The 26,095-nt window shown below is 36.9% G+C and overlaps 1 protein-coding gene across 1 annotated transcript in view; it reads left to right on the forward strand.

The window, feature by feature from the left end:
• GUCY1A2 (guanylate cyclase 1 soluble subunit alpha 2) overlaps positions 1 to 18,392 on the forward strand; it is a 469,674-nt gene extending 451,282 nt beyond the window's left edge. Inside the window, exon 8 of the mRNA XM_055547771.1 lies at positions 17,635 to 18,392. Coding sequence (XP_055403746.1) covers positions 17,635 to 17,842 — 208 coding nt within the window. The 3' untranslated portion in view covers positions 17,843 to 18,392. The remainder of the gene's footprint in view (positions 1 to 17,634) is intronic.
• Positions 18,393 to 26,095: the final 7,703 nt, after the last annotated feature.

Raw genomic sequence — 26,095 nt, forward strand, 5'->3', positions numbered from 1 at the left:
AGTGTTAAGGTACAGCAGCCCTTCCCTAGACGGTGGGGCCAAGTCCTGGCTCCTGCTCATGGATTTCTTGTGGGAAGAGCTATCTACATAATCCTGGGACTGTGGAAGGAAGCTCTGGTCCCTTTTTTTTTTTTTTTTTGCAAATTTTTTTAGTTGTGAAATCTATCCATACCATCCAGGGGCAGCTGGGACAGGTCCTGACATCTGCACATGGATTTTCTAGTGGCAGAAGCTATGGACTCTCCTGGGACAATGAGGGCAGGACATGGCATCTACTCACAAGTCTGATAGAGGCAGCCAGTGCCTGCCTCTGGAGCCTAAGATGGCAACAGTGATCACACCTGCCCCTAGAGCCCCATAGGTGGTGCCTTGTTGCCTGGGAGTGCTAACAGGGAAAAAAGCACTTATGGTGGTCCTGCTCATCTCTTTATGAGCCTTTTCCACCCCACCCCACCCCCAATAATAGTGGCCCTGCCCATCTCTTTGTGAGCCTTTTCTAAAATAATGATGACTTGCCTCTCTGGCAGGCCCAGGCTCCTTCAGATCATACCCTCAGTTTCCACAACCTGACCTCTTCAAATTGTTTCTACACATCTAACCCTAGTCCTTTCCCTGGATCTGACCTCCAGATCCTGAGCTTCAGCACTTGGTCCCCACCTGTACTGACAGAGGAATGTCTCAGGATGGGAACTGAAGGGCAGAAGTGCTGAATCTCTGTGCAGGGTACTGTCCATTTTTCCTTCCATAAACCTGTTGCTCCTCTCTCCTGTTAGGCTGTGAAGCTCGCCCTCTATTTAGGCTGATCTCCCCATTAATGGAAAGACTTCCCAGGGAGGAGGGATCTTTCCTCCTTCACAGCTCTATCCTTGGGGTGCAAGCTCTGTTCTGATTCCTTTTGTCCTACCCAGTTATGTGGAGGTTTTCTTGTTTTCCTGGATGTGTGAAGTCTTCTGCTGACTATCAGTAGCTGTTCTGTGTGAATTATTCCACTTGTAGATGTATTTTCAATGTTTCTGAGGGAGAAGGTGAACTCTATGTCTTAACTGTTGAATAAGACAAGACCAAGACTACTTTCTTGATCCCCTTCCCTCATTCAGAAAAGTTTATATTCATTTATTTTTAGAAAGATTATATAATTATCATAAACTTTGAAAGGGTGTATATTTTGCATATTATGATAAATTGGAATTATTTTCTGAGTAATTCACTCCAAATATATTTTGCCTGAAATGTCTAAGTAGTTGATGAAAATAACACTTTTAGAAATATTTTTAAAGTGTTAAGTTTAAAATTAATAACATAATACTATGATTTCACCACTGGTTTGAGAATTTGTTTAAAAATCTTGTTTAATAAAAATAAAGACACTTCCTTTGAAATTTTTCCTTCCTTTCTTTGTGACAAATACCCTAATGAATTTGGTATCTTTCAAAGCCTAGTGTCTTATACACTGACTTTCTTGTGTGTATCCATAAACAATAGAATTTTATTTTAATTTGCATAAATGATATGTCTCTATAAACCTTTATTTGACCTTTTTAAAAATTTCATGTTTTAGCATCCATCCTTGCTGAGACATATATAGCTCTAGTTCATCATTTTAATCATGCTTCAACTTTCCAGGGTATGACTGTGCTATGTTTCAATTTTTAGTCATCTATTCCTGTATTGATGAACACTTAGCTTCTTTTTGATTTTTAATTATTACAAAGTATGTTCCTATGAACATGACATGATCACTATGATCATTACATAAGTTTAAGCTACTTACATTTCATGTGATATAAATAACTGAGTTTCCTCTAGGTTACTAGAATTGGAATGATTGGGTATTGTTTACTTCAATATTCATTTTGACCTAGGAATGAAGGTTTTGAAATCAAGACTGTAACTTTTATATCATAGTATTTATTTTTTAGACTTAGTGTGAGTCATCTTGTTGCCTGCAGTGATGCTCAAGGATCATTTCTTTTTCACCTAGAGCACTTTATTGCCAGTTTCATTTCTAGACAAAAAGAAATTTTTAATGAATTTTTAATGCTTGATGTTTTCATTTCTCTCTGAGTGATGCTATGTTTGCACTCATCTTTATTCCCATTGATTCAAATTTGTAAATAATCCACATTTTATAAGCAATTGTCTATAATATCATGTTTCTGATCTATGAAACTGAAATAATTGCTTCTATTAAGGACATTTTCAGCAAATTTTGAAATGGCCTTATTCATACTCAAATTATTTGCCTGAGCAGAATCAACTGTATTTCCTTGCTAAGTGCAAACTAACAATGTAGAAAGACTATTTAATTACTTTTATATAAAATTTCCTTAACTTTTAAGCATTTTTCTTTTCTCATATTTTACAATTGATCTACTTATAGACTTTTCAGAATGCCTCTTTTCAATGACTGTGAGAGACCCCTTTTTCAGTTCAAACCAAGTTACCTTCTAACCAGTGATGTATAAACAGCTCATCATATCAGGTGATGTACAGTGGAGCAGGATACAGTAGTGGCTAAGTGAACCAGAATTTGAATGCCTTGGCTTTCACATTAAACAGAAAACCATCTTCTCTGTTTGTAATGCTAAAACATTGTGTGTTTAATGCATATAACAAAAATCACAGTGAATATAGGCATACTATTCAGAATTTCACTTTACAATTTAGAGGAATGCATGTTTCTAGTAAATTGAGATATGCATGAAAAAACTGAAGAAAGATTAACCTACTTGGGTATATTTTTCTTTGCATGTGAAAGTTAATAGTTACCGAGTATGTGTGTGTGTCTTGTCTGACTCTTGAGGACCTCATGGGCTGTAACCCTCCAGGCTATTCTGTCCATGGAATTTTCCAGGTAAGAATACTGGAGTGGTTTACAAGACTACATAGAAAATCTGCTTCTATTCCTTGTCAATATTATTATTACATAAGCATATTATTGTAAATATTTATGCTTCTTAGTATAGATACTTATTAAGGGGAAATACATTCAAAGGGCTTCAGAGAATTCTGTCTAGTATATATAAAGTTTGGTTTTTAAAAAATCAGAATGCTCATCTGCACTAGTGACTATATATATTTTTTTTAATTTGGGCTGGTATTTTCTTGTCCTGTAAGTCTTTCAACTGACTTTATTGATCATCTTATTCTTCAGAGAAGCACCAAAGATAGTAAACACTGTATTTTACAAAATAAAAAAAAATTAGTAAATACAAATGGCAATACTGTTTCCAAAATGACAAATTAAGCTGTGGCTCAAGAATTATATTTCTGGATGGGGTGGGGAGGGAGACGGGAGGGGCTCAGGATGTGGTGACACCTGTGCACCTGTGGCTGATCCATGTCGCTGTATCAAAACTGCAGCAATATTGTTATTAACCTCCAATTAAAATCAATTAATTAATTTAAAAATAAAGAATTCTATTTCTATTTTTTTTCAATTACAAAGACTAATATTCACGTTATCCTTTTAAAAGTGTCAATAAAAGTCACACAGAGAAAAATTGATTGGGATATTCTACTTAAGGACATTTTTTATTTTGCTCTTTCTTCCTTTGTCTCTTTGATGTATCAAATAGCATATTCCCTCAGATAATATAATTCTGAAGATTGGAAATCATAAGGCTTCCTAATTTTAAAAAATCAATCTGGTTGACTTTTTTGACACTTGGAATATTCTACCTCAGTCATTCCATATATTTACCACCACAGTTAAGGTAATAATAGTGAAGTCTTTGAGGATAAGAATATAATGTTATAGTTATTTTTATAGTAAAAGTTATATATATTAGTTCACTTCTGTAAGTCTAATTGCTTATGGCAGTCAGAATCAATACAAAAATATATAAGCATTATGTAATAATGGCTAACTAGTGCTTCCCTGGTGACTCAGTGGTAAAGAATCTGCCTGCAGTGCAGGAGACATGGGTTTAATTCCTGAGTATGGAAGATCTCCTGGAGAGAGAAATGGCAATCCACTCCAGTATTCTTGCCTGGGAAATCCCACAGATAAAGAAGCTTGATGAGCTATAGTCCATTGGGTCACAAAAGAGTAGGACACAACTTAGCAACTAAACAACAATTTTTCATAGATATGAAATGAAAAGTGGGACTTACAATTTTGACATTCTTATGATAGTCTGACTGACTGGCATAGGTTTGGTCTATATCATAAGGCTCTAGACTGAATGCAGAAATATTGCTATATTAGGACACATTCTTTACTCTGTATGAAGGGTGTTTCTCTTTTCCCATGACAGTAATGCTACAAAGTTAATTACCAAGTTTAGGGTGCAGAATTTAAAGACATCAGTCTGTTTCATGTCAATAGTTCTAATTTGGCAGATATCTATTAATTTCACACAAAAGAGGAATTTCAATGAAGTACAAAAACTAGCTATTTTATTGGCCATAAATATCTTTACAAATAATACCAAGTTTAAATTCTTCATATTATCTAGATCACTATGCAGTGAAAATTAGTTACTAAAATAATTGAGCATAATTCCCTCTAAAGTAAGAGGGAAATCGAATGCACATCTTTCTTTTCTTCACTAAAAATGGCACCATGGTAGGTGACTGGATGGTAAATGTTTATTTTGCAATTAATAATGAATTTTAAAAAAAACAGAAAAAAATAATGAACAAAGAACACATTCTTTATTTAGAATTTTTTAGATGTTCACATTTAAGCTAAAAAGTCTATGCTAAATTTTTAAATATTTTTTGACTATGAAACCAATTAAGTGAAATTTGATTTAAATATCTAAAGTAGAACATAGATAAATACAGTATGTTAAGGTATTGAGCGATGGTATACTATTTAAGTAAATATTAAGGTTGGCGTGTTTATGAGTTCCCTGACATATTTTCTAAGCATACTTGTGGGGAAATTACAGGATGGTGCTAGTCATGCTCTCACCCCATGCTCTCATGCCCTCTTGCCCATGTTCTATAAACAATGACTTTGCATGGTTGTGTAACAGCTGAAATCACTTCTAACACTGCTCATGCATGTCATGTACTCACTTGGTCATGAAAGCCCTGGCTGTTGCTGCATCAGGACTTCATTGGCGCGGCATCATGGTTCTGTTCTATGAGGTTATGTTGTGGCTGCTGCTATGGCTGCTGGGTCAGCCAGGAGAGAGGCTGTGTTATGGCTGCCAAGCCAGCCATGAAAGAATAAACATGTCTGCAGTTTCTACAGCTCCTCAAGTCTTCTTCCAGCCTCTTAGCTCAAGCCTTGCCAACCCTGCATTCAGTGAACAGTGCACACAGTGAGAAACAACAAGACAATCGGCATCACAAACATGATCAGTGATACAACACTATTGTGTGTACTTTTCTGGAAAAATGTTTTTTTCTAATACATTAGATTTCCAAAGTGACCCATAGTTTGGAAGATTCCTTAATTGTTTCTGACGGATTAAATAAATGAATGGGTAAACAAAGAATATCAATATCAGGAGACTCAAGTTCACCTTAATTTTCTGCCTCTAATTAGTTTATGACTCTAGGTAAGACATGTGAATAATCTTGTCTTCTGTTTCCTCATGAGTTAGAAAAATCAGCAGGTCTATATTGTTTCCAAAAATTGTACACTAAATCATGGAAAATAAAAAGGATATTAGTGGAAGAGTAGTAAAATCAAAATAAAGCCTTCAGTTTAGTTAATATTAATAGCATACTATAATTGATTTCTTAGTTATGACAAATAAATACCAGAGTTATGTGGAATGTTAACACTAGGAAAACAGAGTAAATAGTATAGGGGAAACTCATTGTACTATCCTTTCAATACTTCTCTAAATCTAAAATTATTCCAATATAAAATACATCTAGCAAGGCTGAGAATTTATTTTATTTTCAACTTTGATATATGCTATTAGAGACCCATTGCATACATTTGAGTCTGCAAGAAACATGATGAAAGAAAAACTTATTTAGAGGTAATGTTTCACATGGAGGGAATAGGGAAAACTAGAAGAAATATAACTATTAAAAGACAATATTACAGTTCCAGACTTGAGCTAAGACTGAGGTTGTGGGAATAGAAGGAAATTTCTAGCATATGAATATCTTTAAAGAAATAACTAACAGAGCTAACTAGGCAAAATCACATAGCTATTCTATGTATTGTAATGTCATTTTTACTAAATTTTAAAAATAATAATGCTTTGTGAACTTATTTTTTTCTTTCAAAATTCAAGATTTGGCAGGTAATCAAACTTTTCTAAGTCAATTTCTGTTTATCACTTTTTCTCATTTATGCACATTGCTCTTTAAAGGAATTTGCAAAATTTTATATTGCATTATTAATATGTTGGATTGTTATATTAAGTATATAAGTATGTTTCAATTCCTTACAAAACAAAGGAGTTTAATTTCAAACAAAGACCATAATTTTTATTATTAGAATACATTTTAAAGGTAAGAAAACAGAATATATTGGGAGAAGTCACCTTTAAACTTTGTTTTTGTTCAGTCACTGAGTCATATCTGACCATTTGACTCCATGGACTCCAGCATGCAAGGGTTCCCTGTTCTTCACCATATCTTGGACTTGGCTCAAATGCATTTCCATTGAGTCAGTGATGCTGTCTAACCATCTCATCCTCCATTGTCTCTTTTTTCCTTTTGCCTTCAATCTTTCCCAGCATTATGGTCTTTTCCAGTGAGTCAGCTGTTCACATCAGGTGGCCAAAGTATTGGAGCTTCAGTTTCAGCATCAGTCCTTCCAATGAATATTCAGGGTTGATTTCATTTAGGATTGACTGGTTTGAGCTCCTTGCTGTTCAAGGAAATCTCGAGAGTCTTCTCCAGCACTACAATTCAAAAGCATCAATTATTTGGCACGCAGTCTTCTTTTTGTGCCAACTCTCAAATCTGTACATAATTATTGGAGAGACTATAGCTTCAACTACAGAAGCCTTTGTCAGGAAAAGGATGTCTTCTCCTTTAAACATGATTTCTATGTTTGTCGTAGCTTTCTTTCCAAAGAGCAAGTATCTTTTAATGTCTTGGCTGCAGTCACCATCTACAGTGATTCTGGAGCCCCCCCAAAATAAAATCTGTAACTCCTTCCACTTTTCCCCATTCTGTTTGTTATGAAGTGATGAAACCAAATGCCATGATCTTAGTTTTTTTAATGTGAGTTTCAAGCTAGCTAGCTTTTTCACTCTCCTCTTTCACCCTCAGCAAGAAGCTCTTTATCCTCCTTTAACTCCTAAAGGAGCTCTTTAGCTCTTTACTCTCCTTTAGCAGAGTGGTACATCTTAGATATGCAGATACCCAGAGAGATAGATACACCAGAGGGATGGTATGGGGAGGGAGGTGGGAGGAGGGTTCAGGATGGGGAATACATGTATACCTGTGGCAGATTCATTTTGATATTTGGCAAAACTAATACAATTTTGTAAAGTTTAAAAATAAAATAAAATTAAAAAATAAAAATAAAAACGATTGCAAACCTTGAAAAAAAGAAAAAGAACAGTATGGATATTCCTTTAAAAACTAGGAATAAAACTCCATATGACCCAGCAATCGCACTACTGGGCATAGAGCCTGAGGAAACCATAGTTGAAAAAGACACACATACCCCAGTGTTCATTGGAAAACTATTTATAATAGCTACGACATGGAAGCAACCTGGGTGTCCATCAACAGATGAATGTATGAGGCGGTTTTGATACACAGACACAATGGACTATTCAGTTCAGTTCAGTCGCTCAGTCGTATCTGACTCTTTGCGACCCCATGAATTGCAGCACGCCAGGCCTCCCTGTCCATCACCAACTCCCGGAGTTCACTCAGATTCATGTCCATCAAGTTGGTGATGCCATCCAGCCATCTCATCCTCTGTCGTCCCCTTCTTCTCCTGCCCCCAACCCCTTCCAGCATCAGAGTCTTTTCCAATGAGTCAACTCTTCACATGAGGTGGCCAAAGTATTGGAGTTTCAGCTTTAGCATCAGTCCTTCCAAAGAACACCCAGGACTGATCTTCTTTAGAATGGACTGGTTGGATCTGCTTGCAGTCCAAGGGACCCTCAAGAGTCTTCTCCAACACCACAGTTCTAAAGCATCAGTTCTTAGGTGCTCAGCTTTCTTCACAGTCCAACTTTCACCTCCATACATGACCACTGGAAAAACCATAGCCTTGACTAGACAGACATTTGTTGGCAAAGGAATGTCTCTGCTTTTGAATATGCTATCTAGGTTGGTCATAACTTTCCTTCCAAGGAGTAAGTGTCTTTTAATTTCATGGCTGCAATCACCATCTGCAGTGATTTTGGAGCCCCGAAAAATAAAGTCTGCCACTGTTTCCACTGTTTCCCTATTTCCCATGAAGTGATGGGACCAGATGCCATGATCTTAGTTTTCTGAGTGTTGAGCTTTAAGCCAACTTTTTCACTCTCCTCTTTCACTTTCATCAAGAGGCTTTTTAGTTCCTCTTCACTTTTTCCATAGGGTGGTGTCATCTGCATATCTGAGGTTATTGATATTTCTCCCAGCAATCTTGATTCCAGCCTGTGCTTCTTCCAGTCCAGCCTTTCTCATGATGTACTCTGCATATGAGTTAAATAAGCAGGGTGACAACATACAGCCTTGACGTACTCCTTTTCTATTTGGAACCAGTCTGTTGTCAACTATAAAGAGGAATGCATTTGAGTCAGTTCTAATGAGGTGAATGAATATAGAGCCTATAATGCAGAGCAAAATAAGTCAGAAAGAGAAAGACTTTTATAATGTCATATATTAATGCATACACATGGAATCTAGAATGATAGTACTGGTGATCCTATGTGCAGGGCAGCAAATGTGACACAGAAATAAAGAACAGACTTTTGGACACAATGGAGGAAGAAGAGGGTGGGATGATATGAGAGAATAGCATTGAAACATACAAATTACCATATGTAAAACAGGTGGCAAGTGGGAGTTTGCTGCCTGACACAGGGAACCCAAAGCTGGTGCTCTGTCACTCCTATAGAGGTGGGTGGGAGAGGGAGATAGGAGGGGGATACAAGAGGGAGGGAACATATGTATACCTGTGGCTGATTCATGATGATGTGTGACAAAAACCATCACAATGTTATAAAGCAATTATCCTACTTTACAATTGAAAAAGAAATTAAAAGTAGAACTGTCATATGACCCACAAATTCCACTCTTGGATGTTTATCCAAAGAAAACAAAAACACTAATAAGAAAAGATATACACCTCTATGTTCTTTGCAACTTTATAACAAAGACAAAAATATGAAAGCAAACTAAGTGTCAATCGATAGATGAATGAATAAAGAAGATATGGTATATGCATATAATGGAATATTACCCAGTTATAAAAAATAATGAAATCCTGTCATTTGGGACAACATGGATGGCTCTAGAAGGTATCATGCTATGTGAAATAAGTCAGAAAAGAAAAGAAAAATACTGCATGATTTCACTTTTGTGTGGAATCTAAAAAACAAAACAAGTGGCCAAACATAACAAAAACAGCATTATGGATACTGTGAACAAACAGATGGTTACCAGAGAGGAAGATTTGAGGGGCAGGAGAAATAGTTGAAGAAGATTAAGAGAAACAAAGTTCTCATTATAGAATAAATGAGTTATGATTATCAAATGTACAGTGTGGGCAATATTTCAGTAATTATGTAATATCCTTATATGATGACATATGGTAACTAAGCTTATCATGCTGATTATTTTGAAATGTATAGAATATCAAATCACTACTGTGTGTAGCAGGAAACAAAATAGTATATTGTAGATCTACTATACTTCAAAACTAAACAAACATAGCAAAAGAGATCAGATTTGTGGTTAACCAGAAGGGGTTGGAGGGAGCAGAAAAGGGATGAATGTAGTCAAAATGGACAAACTAAGTTATAAGATAAATAAGTACTGAAGATGTAAGATACAACACGAAAAACATAATTAACAGGGCTGTGTTCTTGCCTGGAGAATCCCAGGGATGGAGGAGCCTGGTGGGCTGCCGTCTCAGGGGTCACACAGAGTCGGACACGACTGAAACGACTTAGCAGCAGCAGCAGCAGCATGTTATATTTGAAAGTTGTTAAGAGTAAACCCTCAGTTCTCATCAAAGGGATTTTTTTTTCCTCTAATTTTGTATGTCTGTGATATGTTCACTGGGCTTCCCTGGTGGCTCATGATAAAGAATCCGCCTGCAATGCAGGAGCTGCAGGTTTGATCAGTGGGTCCAGAAGATCCCCTGGAGGAGGGCATGGCAATCTACTCCAGTATTCTTGCCTGGAGAATCCCATGGGTAGAGAAGCCTGGTGGGATACAGTCCATAGGGTTAAAAAGAGTCGGACACAACTGAAGCAACTGAGAATGTATGTAAAAGATGCTCACTAAACTTATTGTGGTAGCTATTTTATGGTGTAAGTAATTTCAGCAGATCACCTTAAACTTATGCAGTGCTATATGTCAATTATACTGCAATAACACTATTTAAGAAAAAATATTTTAGGTTTCAATTCAGTTCAGTTCAGTTGCTCAGTCGTGTACAACTCTGGGACCCCATGAATCACAGCACGCCAGGCTTCTCTGTCCATCACCAACTCCTGGAGTTCATTCAAACTCATATCCATTGAGTCAGTGATGCCATCCAGCCATCTCATCCTCTGTCGTCCCCTAGTCCTCCTGCCCCCAATCTTTCCCAGCATCAGAGTCTTTTCCAATGAGTCAGCTCTTCACATGAGGTGGCCAAAGTATTGGAATTTCAGCTTCAGCATCAGTCCTTTCAAAGAACACCCAGGACTGATCTCTTTAAAATGGACTGGTTGGATCTGCTTGCAGTCCAAGAGACTCCAAGAGTCTTCTCCAACACCACAGTTCTAAAGAATCAATTCTTCGGCACTCAGCTTTTATCACAGTCCATCTCTGACATCCATACATGACCACTAGAAAAACCATAGCCTTGACTAGATGGAACTTTGTTGACAATGTCCCTGCTTTTCAATATGCTGTCTCAGTTCAGTTCAGTTCAGTCGCTCAGTTGTGTCCGACTCTTTGCAACCCTGTGGACTGTAGCCTACCAGGCTCCTCTGTCCATGGGACTTTCCAGGCAATAGTCCTGGAGTGGATTGCCATTTCCTTCTGCAGGGGATCTTCCCAACCCAGGGATCGAACCCTGGTCTGCTGCATTGTAGACAGAGGCTTTACCGTCTGAGCCACCAGGGAAGTCCTAACTTTCCTTCCAAGGAGTAAGCGTCTTTTAATTTCATGGCTGCAATCACTATCTGCAGTGATTGTGGAGCCCAAAATAATAAAGTCTGACACTGTTTCCACTGTTTCCCCATCAATTTCCAATGAAGTGATGAGACCAGATCTCAGTCCCATGGGGCCATGATCTTAGTTTTCTGAGTCTTGAGCTTTAAGCCAACTTTTTCACTCTCCACTTTCACTTTCATCAAGAACCTTTTTAGTTCCTCTCCACTTTCTGCCATAAGGGTGGTGTCATCTGCATATCTGAGGTGATTGATATTTCTCCTGGCAATCTTGATTCCAGCTTGTGCTTCTTCCAGCCTAGCATTTCTCATGATGTACTCTGCATATAAGTTAATTAAGCAGGGGCACAATATACAGCCTTGACGTACTTCTTTTCCTATTTGGAACCAGTCTGTTGTTCCATGTCCAGTTCTAACTGTTGCTTCCAAGAGGCAGGTCAGGTGGTCTGGTATTCCCATCTCTTTCAGAATTTTCCACAGTTTATTGTGATCCACAGAGTCAAAGGCTTTGGCATAGTCAAAAAACCAGAAATAGATGTTTTTCTGGAACTCTCTTGCTTTTTCCATGATCCAGCATTTGTTGGCAATTTGGTCTCTGGTTCCTCTGCCTTTTCTAAAACCAGCTTGAACATCTGGAAGTTCATGGTTCATGTGTTGCTGAAGCCTGGCTTGGAGAATTTGAGCATTACTTTACTAGCATACGAGATGAGTGCAATTGTGAAGTAGTTTGAGCACTCTTTGGCATTGCCTTTCTTTGGGATTGGAATGAAAACTGACCTTTTCCAGTCCTGTGGCCACTGCTGAGTTTTCCAAATTTGCTCACATATTGAGTGCAGCACTTTCACAGCATCATCTTTCAGGATTTGAAATACCTCAACTGGAACTCCATCACCTCCACTAGCTGTGTTCATAGTGATGCTTTCTAAGGCCCACTTGACTTCACATTCCAGGATGTCTGGCTCTAGGTGAGTGATCACACCATCATGATTATCTTGGTCATGAAGATCTTTTTTGTACAGTTCTACTGTGTATTCTTGCCACCTCTTCTTAAAATCTTCTGCTTCTGTTAGGTCCATACCATTTCTCCTTATCAAGCCCATCTTTGCATGAAATGTTCCCTTGGTATCTCTAATTTTCTTGAAGAGATCTCTAGTCTTTCCCATTCTGTTGTTTTCCTTTATTTCTTTGCACTGATCACTGAGGAAGGCTTTCTTATCTCTCCTTGCTATTCTTTGGAACTCTGCATTCAGATGCTTATATCTTTCCTTTTCTCCTTTGCTTTTCACTTCTCTTTTCACGGCTACTTGTAAGGCCTCTCCAGACAGGCATTTTCTTTTTTGCATTTCTTTTCCATGGGGATGGTCTTGATCCCTGTCTCTTGTACAATATCATGAACCTCAGTCCATAGTTCATCAGGCACTCTATCAGATCTAGTCCCTTAAATCTATTTCTCACTTCCACTGTATAATCATAAGGGATTTGATTTAGGTCAACCTGAATGGTCTAGTGGTTTTCCCTACTTTCTTCAATTTAAATCTGAATTTGGCGATAAGGAGTTCATGTTCTGAGCCACAGTCAGCTCCCGGTCTTGTTTTTGTTGACTGTATAGAGCTTCTCCATCTTTGGCTGCAAAGAATATAATCAATCTGATTTCAGTGTTGACCATCTGGTGATGTCCATTTGTAGAGTCTTCTCTTTTGTTGTTGGAAGAGGGTGCTTGATATGACCAGTGTGTTCTCTTAGCAAAACTCTATTAGCCTTTGCCCTGCTTCATTCTGTATTCCAAGGCTGAATTTGCCTGTTACCGCAGATGTTTCTTGACTTCCTACTTTTGCATTCCAGTCCCTTATAATGAAAAAGACATCTTTTTTGGGTGTTAGTTCTAAAAGGTCTTGTAGGTCTTCATAGAAGCATTCAACTTCAGCTTCTTCAGTGTTACTGGTTGGGGCATAGACTTGGATTACTGTGATATTGAATGGTTTGCTTTGGAAACAAACAGAGATCATTATGTCATTTTTGAGATTGCATCCAAGTACTGCATTTCAGACTCTTTTGTTGACCATGATGGCTATTCATTTCTTCTGAGGATTCCTGCCCACAGTAGTAGATATAATGGTCATCTGCGTTAAATGCACCCATTGCAGTCCATTTGAGTTCGCTGATTCCTAGAATGTCGACGTTCACTCTTGCCATCTCCTGTTTGACCACTCCAATTTGCCTAGATTCATGGACCTAACATTCCAGGTTCCTATGCAATATTGCTCTTTACAGCATCGGACCTTGCTTCTATCACCAGTCACATCCACAACTGGATATTGTTTTTGCTTTGGCTCCATCCCTTCATTCTTTCTGGAGTTATTTCTCTACTGATCTCCAGTAGCATATTGGGCACCTACTGACCTGGAGAGTTCCTCTTTCAGTATCCTGTCATTTTGCCTTTTCATACTGTTCATGGGGTTCTCAAGGCAAGAATACTGAAGTGGTTTGCCATTCCCTTCTCCAGTGGACCACATTCTGTCAGCCCTCTCCACCATGACCCACCCGCCTTGGGTGGTGCTACACGGCATGGCTTAGTTTCATTGAGTTATACAAGGCTGTGGTCCGTGTGATCAGGTTGAATAGTTTTCTGTGATTATGGTTTCAGTGTGTCTGCCCTCTGATGCCCTCTTGCAACACCTACCATCTTACTTGGATTTCTCTTACCTTGGACATGGGGCATCTCTTCACAGCTTCTCCAGCAAAGTACAGCCCCTGCTCCTTACCTTGGATGAGGGGTATCTCCTCACAGCCGCCCCTCCTGACCTGGAACGTGGAGTAGCTCCACTCGGCCCTCCTGCGCCCACAGGACTGAACTTTATTAGGAATTAACAGGTCTGGATTCTACTTCCAGTGCCAACAGTGCCTTACCCCAGGGGATATATTTGGAGAAAACCATAATTCAAAAGATACAAGCACCACAATGTACACTGCAGCATGGTTTATAATAGCCTAGACATGGAAGAAACCTAAATATTCATTGACAGATGAATGGATAAAAAAAATGTGGTAAATATATGAAATACAATGTTACTGAGCCATATAAAAGAATGAAATACTGCTAATTGTTGCAACATGGATGAGCCTAGAGATTATCACAAAATAAAGTCGGCAGAGAAAGACAAATATCATATGATACCACTTCTCAGTTCAGTTCAGTTGCTCAGTCAAGTCCGACTCTTTGAGACCCCATGAATTGTAGCATGCCAGGGCCCCTGTCTATCACCAACTCCCAGAGTTCACTCAAACTCATATCCATCGAGTCAGTGATGCCATCCAGCCATCTCATCCTCTGTCGTCCCCTTCTCCTCCTGCCCCCAATCCCTCCCAGCATCAGAGTCTTTTCCAATGAGTCAACTCTTTGCATTAGGTGGCCAAAGTACTGGAGTTTCAGCTTCAGCATCATTCCTTCCAAAGAAATCCCAGGGCTGATCTCCTTCAGAATGGACTGGTTGGATCTCCTTGCAGTCCGGGGGACTCTCAACAGTCTTCTCCAACACCACAGTTCAAAAGCATCAATTCTTTGGCACTCAGCTTTCTTCACAGTCCAACTCTCACATCCATACATGACCACTGGGAAAACCATAGCCTTGACTAGACGGACCTTTGTTGGCAAAGTAATGCCTCTGCTTTTCAATATGCTATCTAGGTGATACCACTTCTATGTAGACTCAAAAGATACAAATGAATTTATCTGCAAAACAGAAACAGAATCAGAGACTTCAAAAACAATCTTATGGTTACCAAAGGATAATGATGAGGCAGACTGGTACATTAGGAGTTTAACATATATACACTACATATATAAAATAGGTAATCAACAAGGACCTACTTATAGCACAGGGAATTTTACTCAATAGTCTATTGTAACCTATGTGGGAAAAGAATCTGAAAAAGAACCACTTTGTTATACACCTAAATTTAATGTATCATTGTAAATCACCTATACCCTACATGTGTATTTTTATGTGAAATAAAAATTAAAGTAAATAACTAAATTGAACAAATAAGAATAAAATATTTGAAAAAAATACTTTTTAAAGACAAAATACTTCACCTGTCATTCATAAAAGTGAATATAGATTGCTCACTTTTTAAGAATTCTTAATACTGCCAACTATTGTTTTCAAATAATATTTTTATCCATTAAGAACATTTGAGAAGACATGGTTTTTCCCTCTTTAGTATAAAGATTATTATTGTTGTGTAATGATCTTAAATTTTTCAAGCATTGCTTCTTCTCCTCACACTAACTGTTTTTTTTACTTTACCTTCTCTGTGTCACAATGATTCCTTTCTTCTCAATCTATCTCTTATCCTGCATAACTTCAATCTCCTGTTAACATTTACGTGTCTTAGGAAAATGAGTTGTTTTTAGGGAAAGGGTGATAGGTTTAGCTCTACTGTGCCTCCAAATAAAGTCTAAAGTTTTAGTTTCAGACTTTAAAGTTTGTCTTAACCTACTGCTTCAGCTTTAACTCTCATTCTTACCTCATTCTAAAATAAAATCTGATGATTGGAACATGTTGATTCTGATCATAATTTTCTTGTATCTAAATCTTTGATTATGTTGCTCCCCACGTTCATTTGTTGAAGTTCTGCCTCTCTTTAAATACCATTTCACTCATGAGAGTTTAGTAACCCTCCCACTGTAAACCCTCTATGAACTTCAACACCTTTGTAGATTCACCTTTTTTATGGCATCTAGCCTTTTGGTCATGTTTAATTAATTAATTGATGTGTGTGTGTGTGTGTGTGTGTGTGTATAATATATATATATAGGCTGTGTTGAATCTTAGTTGAGGCACTTAGGATCTTTGTGGCATGCAGGATCTTCCATTGTAGCACACAGGCTCTTCGTTGCAGCACATGGGCTTCTCTCTCATTGTGGTATGAGCGTCAGAGTGATTCAGTATTTGCAGTGAGCAGCCTCTCTAGTTGAGGCAGGCAGGCTCAGAAGTTGTGGCATGCAGGTTTAATTTCCCCACAGCCTGCCAAATCTTAGTTTCCCAAGTAGGGATCAAACCTGTGTCTTCTGCATTGGAAGCTGGATCCTTAACCACTGAACCACCAGGGAAGTCCCTAGTCTTTTGTGTTATATTACTTTTATATTACTGTGACTTTTCTTTGCTTATTCAGTTTTTACTTTCTGTTTCTTTTTTCTCTGTGTCTTTGTTGACAAAACTTGAAGCTTCTTAGGTTGTTGTGTTCTGCCTATCATTATATTCTCAACAGTATCTAGGATACTTTTCTAGGGTAATAATTAGTAACCCATAAGAATTGTTGAATTAAATTGAATTGCTGGGGACTTCCCTGGTGGTCCAGTGGTTATGAATCTGCCTACAATGCAGGGGATTTGGATTTGATCCCTAGTTGAGGAACTAAGATCCCACATGCCCTGGAGCAAAGAAGCCTGTGAGCTGCAACTATTGGGCCCATTTTCTTTGGAGTCCGAATGTCACAACTAGAGAGTCCACATACCACAAGCAAATATCTTGCAGGACGCAGTGAAGATCCTGTGTGCTGCAACCAAGACCCACTAAATGCAGTCAAATAAATAAATACATAATTTTAAAAATTGAAATGCTAGGACACTTTTCTATGTATGGCTATTAAACTGAACCTTTCCTAGAATTGGTCAAGAATAAATCTTCAATATTAGTATACTAGAAAATTGTCTTTATGACTGGAAGAATCAATCTGTTTGACAAATAAATGCTGGTAAGTTTACAAAATATGTATTGCTATAAAATAGTAACCAGATATCACAGATACATTGAGTTATGACTGTTCTACAAAGCTAAAAACTTGATTTATGTGAATGACACGTAGGATTTAAAGCTTATTCAGAGTCTATAAAACATTGAAAGAATGTTCCAGACTTAAGGCAGATTTTTAAAACAGAAAGGATAAATCTTGCATGTTTGAATAAAAACATGTATTATGCAGTTTCTTTAGCCTTTTAAACAAAAAGTCAAATCAACTTTGAACAAATATTGTCAAGTAGTACCAGGAACAACTTTGCTTTTTTAATTCATTATTATTGGGCTTCCCAGGTGGCTCAGTAGTACACAACCTGCCTGCCAATGCAGGAGACACAGGTTCAATCCCTGGGTCGGGAAGACACCCTGGTGGAGAAACCCACTCCAGAATTCTTGCCTGGAAAATCCCATGAACAGAAGACCCTGGGGGACTACAGTCCACGCGCTAACGAAGAGTTAGACACTATTGAGCACACATGCATGCAGTCTTTTATAGGCTTCCTGATTCTCTAAAGTTTGGGTCCATTTTTTCTCATCTCTCCTGCCCATATGATTCACATTATATATTTTCTTCTTAGATTATTAAAACGAGAAGAAAGTTTCACATTCATTCCTCGGTCCCGTGAAGAGCTTCCAGACAACTTTCCAAAAGAAATCCCTGGTATCTGCTATTTCCTGGAGGTAAGAACTGGTCCTAAGCAGCCAAAGCCTTCTCTTTCTTCATCGAAAATAAAAAAGGTTTCCTACAACATTGGCACTATGTTCCTCCGGGAGACAAGCCTCTGAGACCTGCTGCAGATCAAAGACTCCTCCAAAAAGCACAAGCCCAGAACATGGGTCATGACAGGAGAATGAAGAGAGAGATTTCTCTTTCACTGCTTTGTTGAGAACAAGCAGTGGAATTTCTGTTATGTCAGGCAATAATCCTGGAAAAAGATGGGTTATGACTGTCAATAAAAAACCTGGAGAGCAAGGGGGTAATGTATTTGTTATTATGAGTGATTTGGGTCATATATATATTATATATGTATAATACATATATATGTATTTTAATTAATTACAAATGTGGGGCCCATTCAAAACTAATCAACAGTCCATGTTTTCTTGTTTGTCACACATATAGGTATCTTTATATATTTGTATTGCTTTTGAAAGCCAGTTTTGATTATATATTCCTACATTTAGTGAGTTGGTATGAGAGGAATATTTTCTAATTTTGTTTTTCTGAGCAGACATTTCATACATATATCTTGGCAGTGTGGTAAACTTCCCAGCAGGAAAAACTGTTAACTGCAAAATATTTTAGGGATATTACCTATTTTTATACATACCTCTATATAATTTCATGCAGCACTAGATTTTTCAGAATATGCTACTGTATAGTTGATACATTATATAATTCTAACTTATAAGTTAAATATAGTTTCACTTAGACTTAAACATAACCTAGGATTTCAGATGCCAAGAAAGCATTGTATATCTACTTAGTAATTATATCTTTTAGATCTCATTAATGTATCACAGAATCCAAAGGAAATGGAATTTCCTAATAGCAAACGTATGTATCTGTAACCAAGATTAAAGATCTTTTTGCTATTTTCTAAGAAATAACAGTGAAAATAAAATGCTTTGCTACACTGGACCCTTTCAACTTAGCACTTCTAAATATACATAGTTTTTACAATATATTAAATTATAATAAACAGCATCCTACTAAATGACATGGAAGTCTTTCCCCCTCGCCCTGTCACCTTCTTCAATGTATGCTTCTGAAAGGCTAACTGCCCAACTTGGGGATAAATTACTAAACACTGGCATTAGTGAGAAAGAAGTGTAGGTTATTTTGCCAAGGATGTTGTTTATTCTTGCATAATAAAAACAAGGGAAAATGTGCTTTATGAATTTGAGATTTTTTACTGTTCTTCCATAGTTTATTTGATGTGACTTTTAAATTCAGTGAATCACCTTCATTAACACTGAAGTATGCCTAAACTCCATACTTAGTAATCACAGTAGTTACAGATAGGCTTTCATTGCATGTTCTGATTAACAATGCATGAAAATATTATTACAGACTCACCCTGAAATTAGGAGCACAGTGTGTCCACAATTTTCCTAATTTGGTTCAGATATAAAAACTAAGTTTCTCTTCAGTCTAATTAGTTAGAAAGTATTGTTTCCTTGAAACCTTGTGGTGGCCAATTTCTTACTCCAGTAAGTATATTCATCGGTAGCTTATGTCTACTGAATAAAACACATTTTTCTGTTTAGGGTTTTGACTGCATTATGATTTGCTTATCACATAACTCAGTTAAGGAATATATTAACTAGTGTCCAATGTAGTCTGTGAGGATTAATTAGTGTTTTCAAGCTCCCTAAGTATACAGCTAGGAAATACTTTTAGATATGCAAAATATTTGTTATAATGGTTATCATTTTTATAATGATTGAACTCTGTCTCTCCCTGGAGCATAAGAGGACACAAGTGTAACACTTTTCATGTGGAGATAGGACCTAGATCCTGAACTCTGAATCCTTGCCTGTCCCTCCATTCCTTGGATCTAGGTCTCTGTTTTTAACCACATCTGAGCAAGAAGGCCAGGGTGTTTATAGGAGGCTGTGGAGGCAGAGGACAAGGTGCTCTCATATGAATAATTACTCACAAAATAATTTCTTTAGTGGCCTAGAAGATTAAGTCACTTCTTCCATAGGAAATAGAGGGCAAGCTTACAGTCAGTGTGGAAAGAATAGGCTCTGGGAGCACTTTAATCCTCCTGCTGAGACTAGGAAATGCCTTAGCTATGCCAGTGGTCTTCTTATAGCGCAGGAGCATGTGGAAAGAACCAAACTCACTGAAGTCATTTATGCTTATTCTGCACAGTCACTTAAAGCATATTGTGAAATAGTAAATTGTAAGTATTTTAATCATAACCAATGTGTTTTGTGACCATAAGGCTGAAAGGGACTTCCAAGAATCATCCGATCTATTTCTCTGCTTTTTGTAAAGATTTGTCTAAGCAACTATTCTAAACATATGGTTATTTTCTCTATACTTAAAACTATCTGTGGGAAGCATATTGTAAAAGCATCCTCGACAATCTACTTCATTATCTAGTAGTTGCTGATAGGGCTTGGGATAAGAATTGTATATATTCAATTTGTGAGACGAGTAAGCTCTTTCTTAGTTTATATGATTTTACTTAGAGAAAAGTAGCTATTTACATTGTCACAAATGTCACAATGAAGAATATGCCAGAGATCTATTCAATATCACAAACAGGATGTAAACTACATTTTTCATACAATATATATCTTTGAAGATATAGTCTGAGGCAATATTCTGATCTGTCACCATTTTTCCAACCTAGTACAGCTGACTTATAGTAGCTGCACTCTTCCTATATGTATTTGCAAAATATGGTATAAAATGGCAATTCATTCTAGCTGCAATCATAGAATTTAGAGGCTTTGAAAAAGCATTATATTTTTATGTGTCCTATAGAGTACAATACATGTATCCTCCATTAGCAATTGTGATTGTAATAACGGGTGGCATTTGGTATTTCATTTGACAAATATCTATACAGTATTTGCATGGACAAACTATTACATCCATCATGTGTTTTAGTGTGGCAGATTGGAAGGAATTTAAATGAATGTCCCTTTAGAAATCAAGTGGTATTAAATTGGGGAAATGGCTTTACCCACTCTAAAGGGGATACTTTAAGGGAAAAAATGGCACCTATAGTCCTCTGTTTCAGTTATCTTTCAAGCAACTGGTTTGAAGAAATTACTTTATGACTAGCCATCAGTACCAAACCTTCATGTTGGCATCAATACAATTTTAATGGAGAGAATGTCATTGTTTACAAATAAATGAGTCATATAACAAAGCCAGAAACGCCCCATAAGTACCCAAAACATACTGTACAGTATGTGCTTTGTGAACCTTAATAAATAAGTAACAGCCATAATAAAAAGAATAATGCTCAAAGCCTAAAGAACACATATAGTTGGGACTCTTGACTGTGTAGTGTTGAGTAGAGATGGGAAGGAAGAAACAACTTCTAGATAACAGTTTAGTCCAACTGTCTAAAATCGGCCTTGATACTCATCTCTTCTCTTAAAAATTTAAAATATTTTTTGATTTCCCTTTTAATGTCTGATTATGTGTGAAATCCAGTGAGCTCTGTATGACCAGTGGTGACTCTGAGACAGGCACTGATGGCCTAAGACTTGAGAGTGGGTTTATGGGGGATCCAGTGCTTCAAGTATGTATTCTCAAGATCTCACACTTTTCTTATCTAGTGACAATAGTAGCAGGAGCATAGCGTTTTAGTGTCAAAGTGCAAAGTTGTGTGTCTCTCCAGGAGCAAAATAGAACAACAACTTAAACAAAATCTCATTCACAAGTCTTAATTTGGCAAATTCCTCCAAAGAGTTATAGCAATAAAGCAAAATTAAATTGACAGATAGAGAACACAAAATCACAGAGAATTTGGAAAAGTGCCAGGATGTCTTTTTCTACAGAATCATACTGATATTAGTTGAAATGGTATATTTGATATCATGAGGTATAAAGAGGGAGCTCAAGATTATGAATGTCATTAAAAATATTTATTGAAGATTCCTTGTATTCCTAACTCAAGGCAAGTTTGCGGATTATTAGAGAAGACAGTAAAACTTGCATTTGTAGGTTTTTGTGGGTATGCATTTTCAGCACAACTTAACCCATGCCCAGATCCTCTCTTACTCCATGCTGTCATTGGAAACCATCTTACCAAGTCAAGTTTGGTTCCATCAAACCCCATTTTCTCTGTACCTCTGAACCTAACATGGCCATAGAAAGAGTTGCAGATGCCTATTTTAGACAGATTGGAAGATACACAAAACTCCAGGCCCAAGTAACAAAGCACATATCAAGTGAACTAACCATTCTTAGTTGAGCTGGAGTCATATACAGGTATAAATGCTTATACCTGTAGCTTCTTTCTCTGCTCTCTTCAAAATACAATCTGGCTCTAAGCACTTTGTGCAATTTCAATAAATGTTCCTTCAGAATGAATTACACATGGCTCTGAATAGGCTCTGGGTGGCACCAGATGTCTTTCAGCCAACAATACCTAGAAATTCAAGTCTAAGACCTAAGCCCTATATTATAGCCTGGGTATTTCTCTTAGATTATACCCTGATGCTGGGAAAGATTGAGGACAAGAAGAGAAGGGGCAACAGAGGATGAGATGGCTGGATGCATCACTAACTCAATGGATATGAGTTTGAGCAAACTCAGGGAAATAATGAAGGACAGGGAAGCCTGGCATGCCACAGTTCATGGGGGTAACAGAATCGGACACAACTTGGTGACTGGAAAACTATAGCAGATCTTTGGCTACAAAAATTATGCCATTTCAGAGGCTTCTATGAGCATATCTTATTAGATGTAACCTGAAAAACACAATGCCCAAGAGGCTTAATTATTAAAGTGTAACATACTACATTCTGCATGATGATTCTTTAAGGGTTGCTCTTGATATGAATACACTTAATTTATAACCAGCTGACTTAACATGTACATAAACTGTGTTAACATGATTGAACGAATTTTACTGTTAAATGGATAAACTGACTGCAGCTGTGGACTCAGTTTCATGCTCCTCCTGGTCTTGAATGAAGAACAGACACTGATATTATATACAGACTAACATAAATTTTGTCAGAGCATTTTGAGACAGCGTGCAAAATTCCTTATACTTGATTCGAAAAGTTGAAGCCTGAGTATTATGTTACCTTTCTGTTTACTTCCTTCTTTTGTTCCTTTTTTCCTTTCATAAAAGTCATTGCTCCTTCTTTTCTTTCTTCTTCCTTTCATTAAAAAGTCATTGATACATTTCTAAACAGGAAGAATCACAGCTAATCTTATGTTACAGAATAGTTTTAGTTTTATAAAGTAATAAACAATGCGCATTTGTGTGCACTGAATGTAGATATTACATGATTAAAAGGAATGACATGTTGGAAGGACTTGGCATATAGAGAAGTAAAGTCTGTGTCTTTATTTCTGTTGTCTGTGACACACAAACCACAGCTTCAGCCACGTGCCTCATTGGCAGTTCCATCCTTACTAAGAAATGATCCTGTTCAATGTTTCAACGCATCGCTTGGCAGTGTCTGTGCCTTAGGAAGCTTTTAGTAGTGGTAGTAGTTTAGTCACTAAGTCACATCCGACTCTTGTGACCCCATAGACTGTAGTCCTCCAGGCTCCTCTGTCCTTGGGATTCTCCAGGCAAGAATACTGGAGTGGGTTGCCATTTCCTTCTCCAGGGGATCTTCCCCACCCAGGAATCAAATCCAGGTCTCCTGCATTACGGGCAGATTCTGTACCAACTTAGCTATGAAGGAAGACCTGAGGAAATTTTAGGGACACAAATTACTGGGCTTTACCTTTAAGATTTGGATTCGGTAGGTTTCAGGTGAAGGCCTAGGAATCTGTATTTAGAAAATCACTCTAGGTTATGCTAATATACAGCCAGATTTGGGGATCATTGAAGAATATTCAAATAACCCCAATTACTAGGAATAAATACAAGCTGACTGAGATAGAAATATATTATTTTATTTGTAGTTATTTTGAAAAGCAAATGCTCCAGGTTTCATAGCATTATTTCTTTCACAAGTTTTAATTTTTCAGCTTTGGTTTCAAATTTATAGTCCACTTTTTGAGCATAAGTCTTCAAATTTACTATAGACTTAAGTCAATACTGATAAGCATGAGGGATTAATATTGCTCACTATTAGGCATTCTAGACACAGTAAGATTTTCTTAGAAACTGCCAGAGCTGTGCAGAGAACATCACAATATTTGCTGACCCTTACCACCAAGATATGAACTATGACTGTTTGGACAGAGAAGTAAATGTCAAAGTAACAGCCTTACTTCTGAATGCTTTGATTTTTATGTTCTAAAACATCACCAACGTAATGCTTAGTCTCACTCTGTACTTTTCACATTGAATCATACATTCATCTAAAAATTATGTCCTAGCAATATTTTATAACAACCTTTAAGCAATAATCTAAGCCATGATGATGATGATGTATGAAACTTGCACTCCTCTGCAAGTTCAGGGAAAGAGAGACATGTCTTACATAAGCAATAATATAAGTAGTGTGGACTTTTAAATGATATTCACCATTCTACTACAGCAAAATGAGCAGCAAGGGATAGATAAAAAATTATCTGAGCAGGTAACATGCTTAATCTCTCTCATAAATTCTTCATTTTCACACATGCTATGAAGTAATTGATATGTTCTGATCAGATTGTTTCAAATATATAATTATTGATATCTATCATAATATGATTTCTATTCCTCTGAAAGCATTGTGAATGTTTTACACCCAGATTTTCAGATCTTTGTAGTATACAATAAATAGAAGTTTTTAAGTATAGATAAATGAGCAAGAATATAGAATGGGTTGGATGAACTAATTGAGAGTGTAGGCTTGGCAAAAATATAGATACACCTTGGGATAAGGTAATTAATTCAACTATTTGTTTTATTAGGTCTGATAAGATGAAAGATTAAAGAGTCATTTTCACTGTTTTCTGTGATACTGAATGTTTAGTAGGTACAATAATATTTTGGCTTTCAGAATGTGATTGGTTGAAATTCATCTGTAGTATAATTTTAAAATGTCTGAAAATTATTGTGTAATTATATTTTAAATAGCCTGTACTTTTCATTTGACAATTACACTAAAGCTCACAGGCTTCAGAATGATTAATTCATATTTCTATTTTCTTAAAATATAATTTTAATCAGATACAGCATGGTTAATAATAATCAGTCCTTTAGTAGTTAAATTGTTCCTCCCTCATTTAGAATCATGTATCAGGATTACAATTAAAGTAACAGGTAAATTTATGATACACTGAGGTACTTCTAATCATCTGATTATTATTTAGCAAAATCATATAAGGTCAGAATCCATTCCTAAGCCTCTAAATAAGAATGTTGTTTAGTCGTTAAGTCATGTCTGACTTGTTGTGACCCCATGGACTGTAGCCTGCCAGGCTCCTCTGTCCATGAGATTACAGCTTCTATTATTGTCTAGATGGATAAACCCCCTTATAATCTTGAATCTGAACACAATTGGAATCGTGAGTGAACTTGCTAGTATTTTACCTTTCAACTACCAACATCAAAGCTTAAATTAACATCCTCCTACACACAGTTTATAAAATTCCCCTATAAAAATTAAACAGGGTGTGTTGAGTCACTGGGAAAGTTGTTTATTTTTTCCTACTGAGAAAGCATTTGATGATCATCTTCTTGTATATCATTGGAAGCTTATACCTTAATATGCTTTTGATAATAAATAATAAAAATATTGAGTCCACTAAAAATTACAGTGAATTTAATTTCCTCAGTTATGTAGTTGCTGATCAGACCACTCTTAATGTTAGACTTAAGTACTATTGCTAATTATTTGAAAGCAGAAGAGACAAGAAAAACTAAATGATGAGCTTAAGTAACAGCTTTTTTCTAATTCTTTTGATATATATTTTTTAAATAAAGGAATTGGTTTATATTTAATCTTCCTCTGTGGCCTTTTGGCTAGTTGGAGATAAAGAAGGGATTCTACTAAATGAATTTTTACTGTGGGCTATTAAGTGTAATTAATAAGTAGAACAGTAATGTATTAATTGGGATAAAATCAGAATTCTGCAAAATTGTTTCCTCACATTCCTTACTTTTTTTAAAGACAGTTCTTCCCATTTTGCTGCCTGGCATCAGACTCAGTACACAGGGACAGATGGAGGGGTGGGATGAGCAGGAGCTTTAGATGAGATTGGTTAGAGATTGAACTTTTTTCTTTGTGAAAGTATACACACTCCTAAAGGGAGGCAGTTTTCATAATAGACACATGTGCTTTAGTGAAAGCCAAATGATTTGCTCATTTTTATTTTAAAAAGAAAATAGAAAAAAATCCTTCATGAACTAGTTTCAGTTTTCTTAGGAGGTAGTGACAACCTCT

This window comes from Bubalus kerabau, chromosome 15 (assembly GCF_029407905.1).
Source record: "Bubalus kerabau isolate K-KA32 ecotype Philippines breed swamp buffalo chromosome 15, PCC_UOA_SB_1v2, whole genome shotgun sequence".
In the NCBI taxonomy this organism is placed as follows: Eukaryota; Metazoa; Chordata; class Mammalia; order Artiodactyla; family Bovidae; genus Bubalus; species Bubalus kerabau.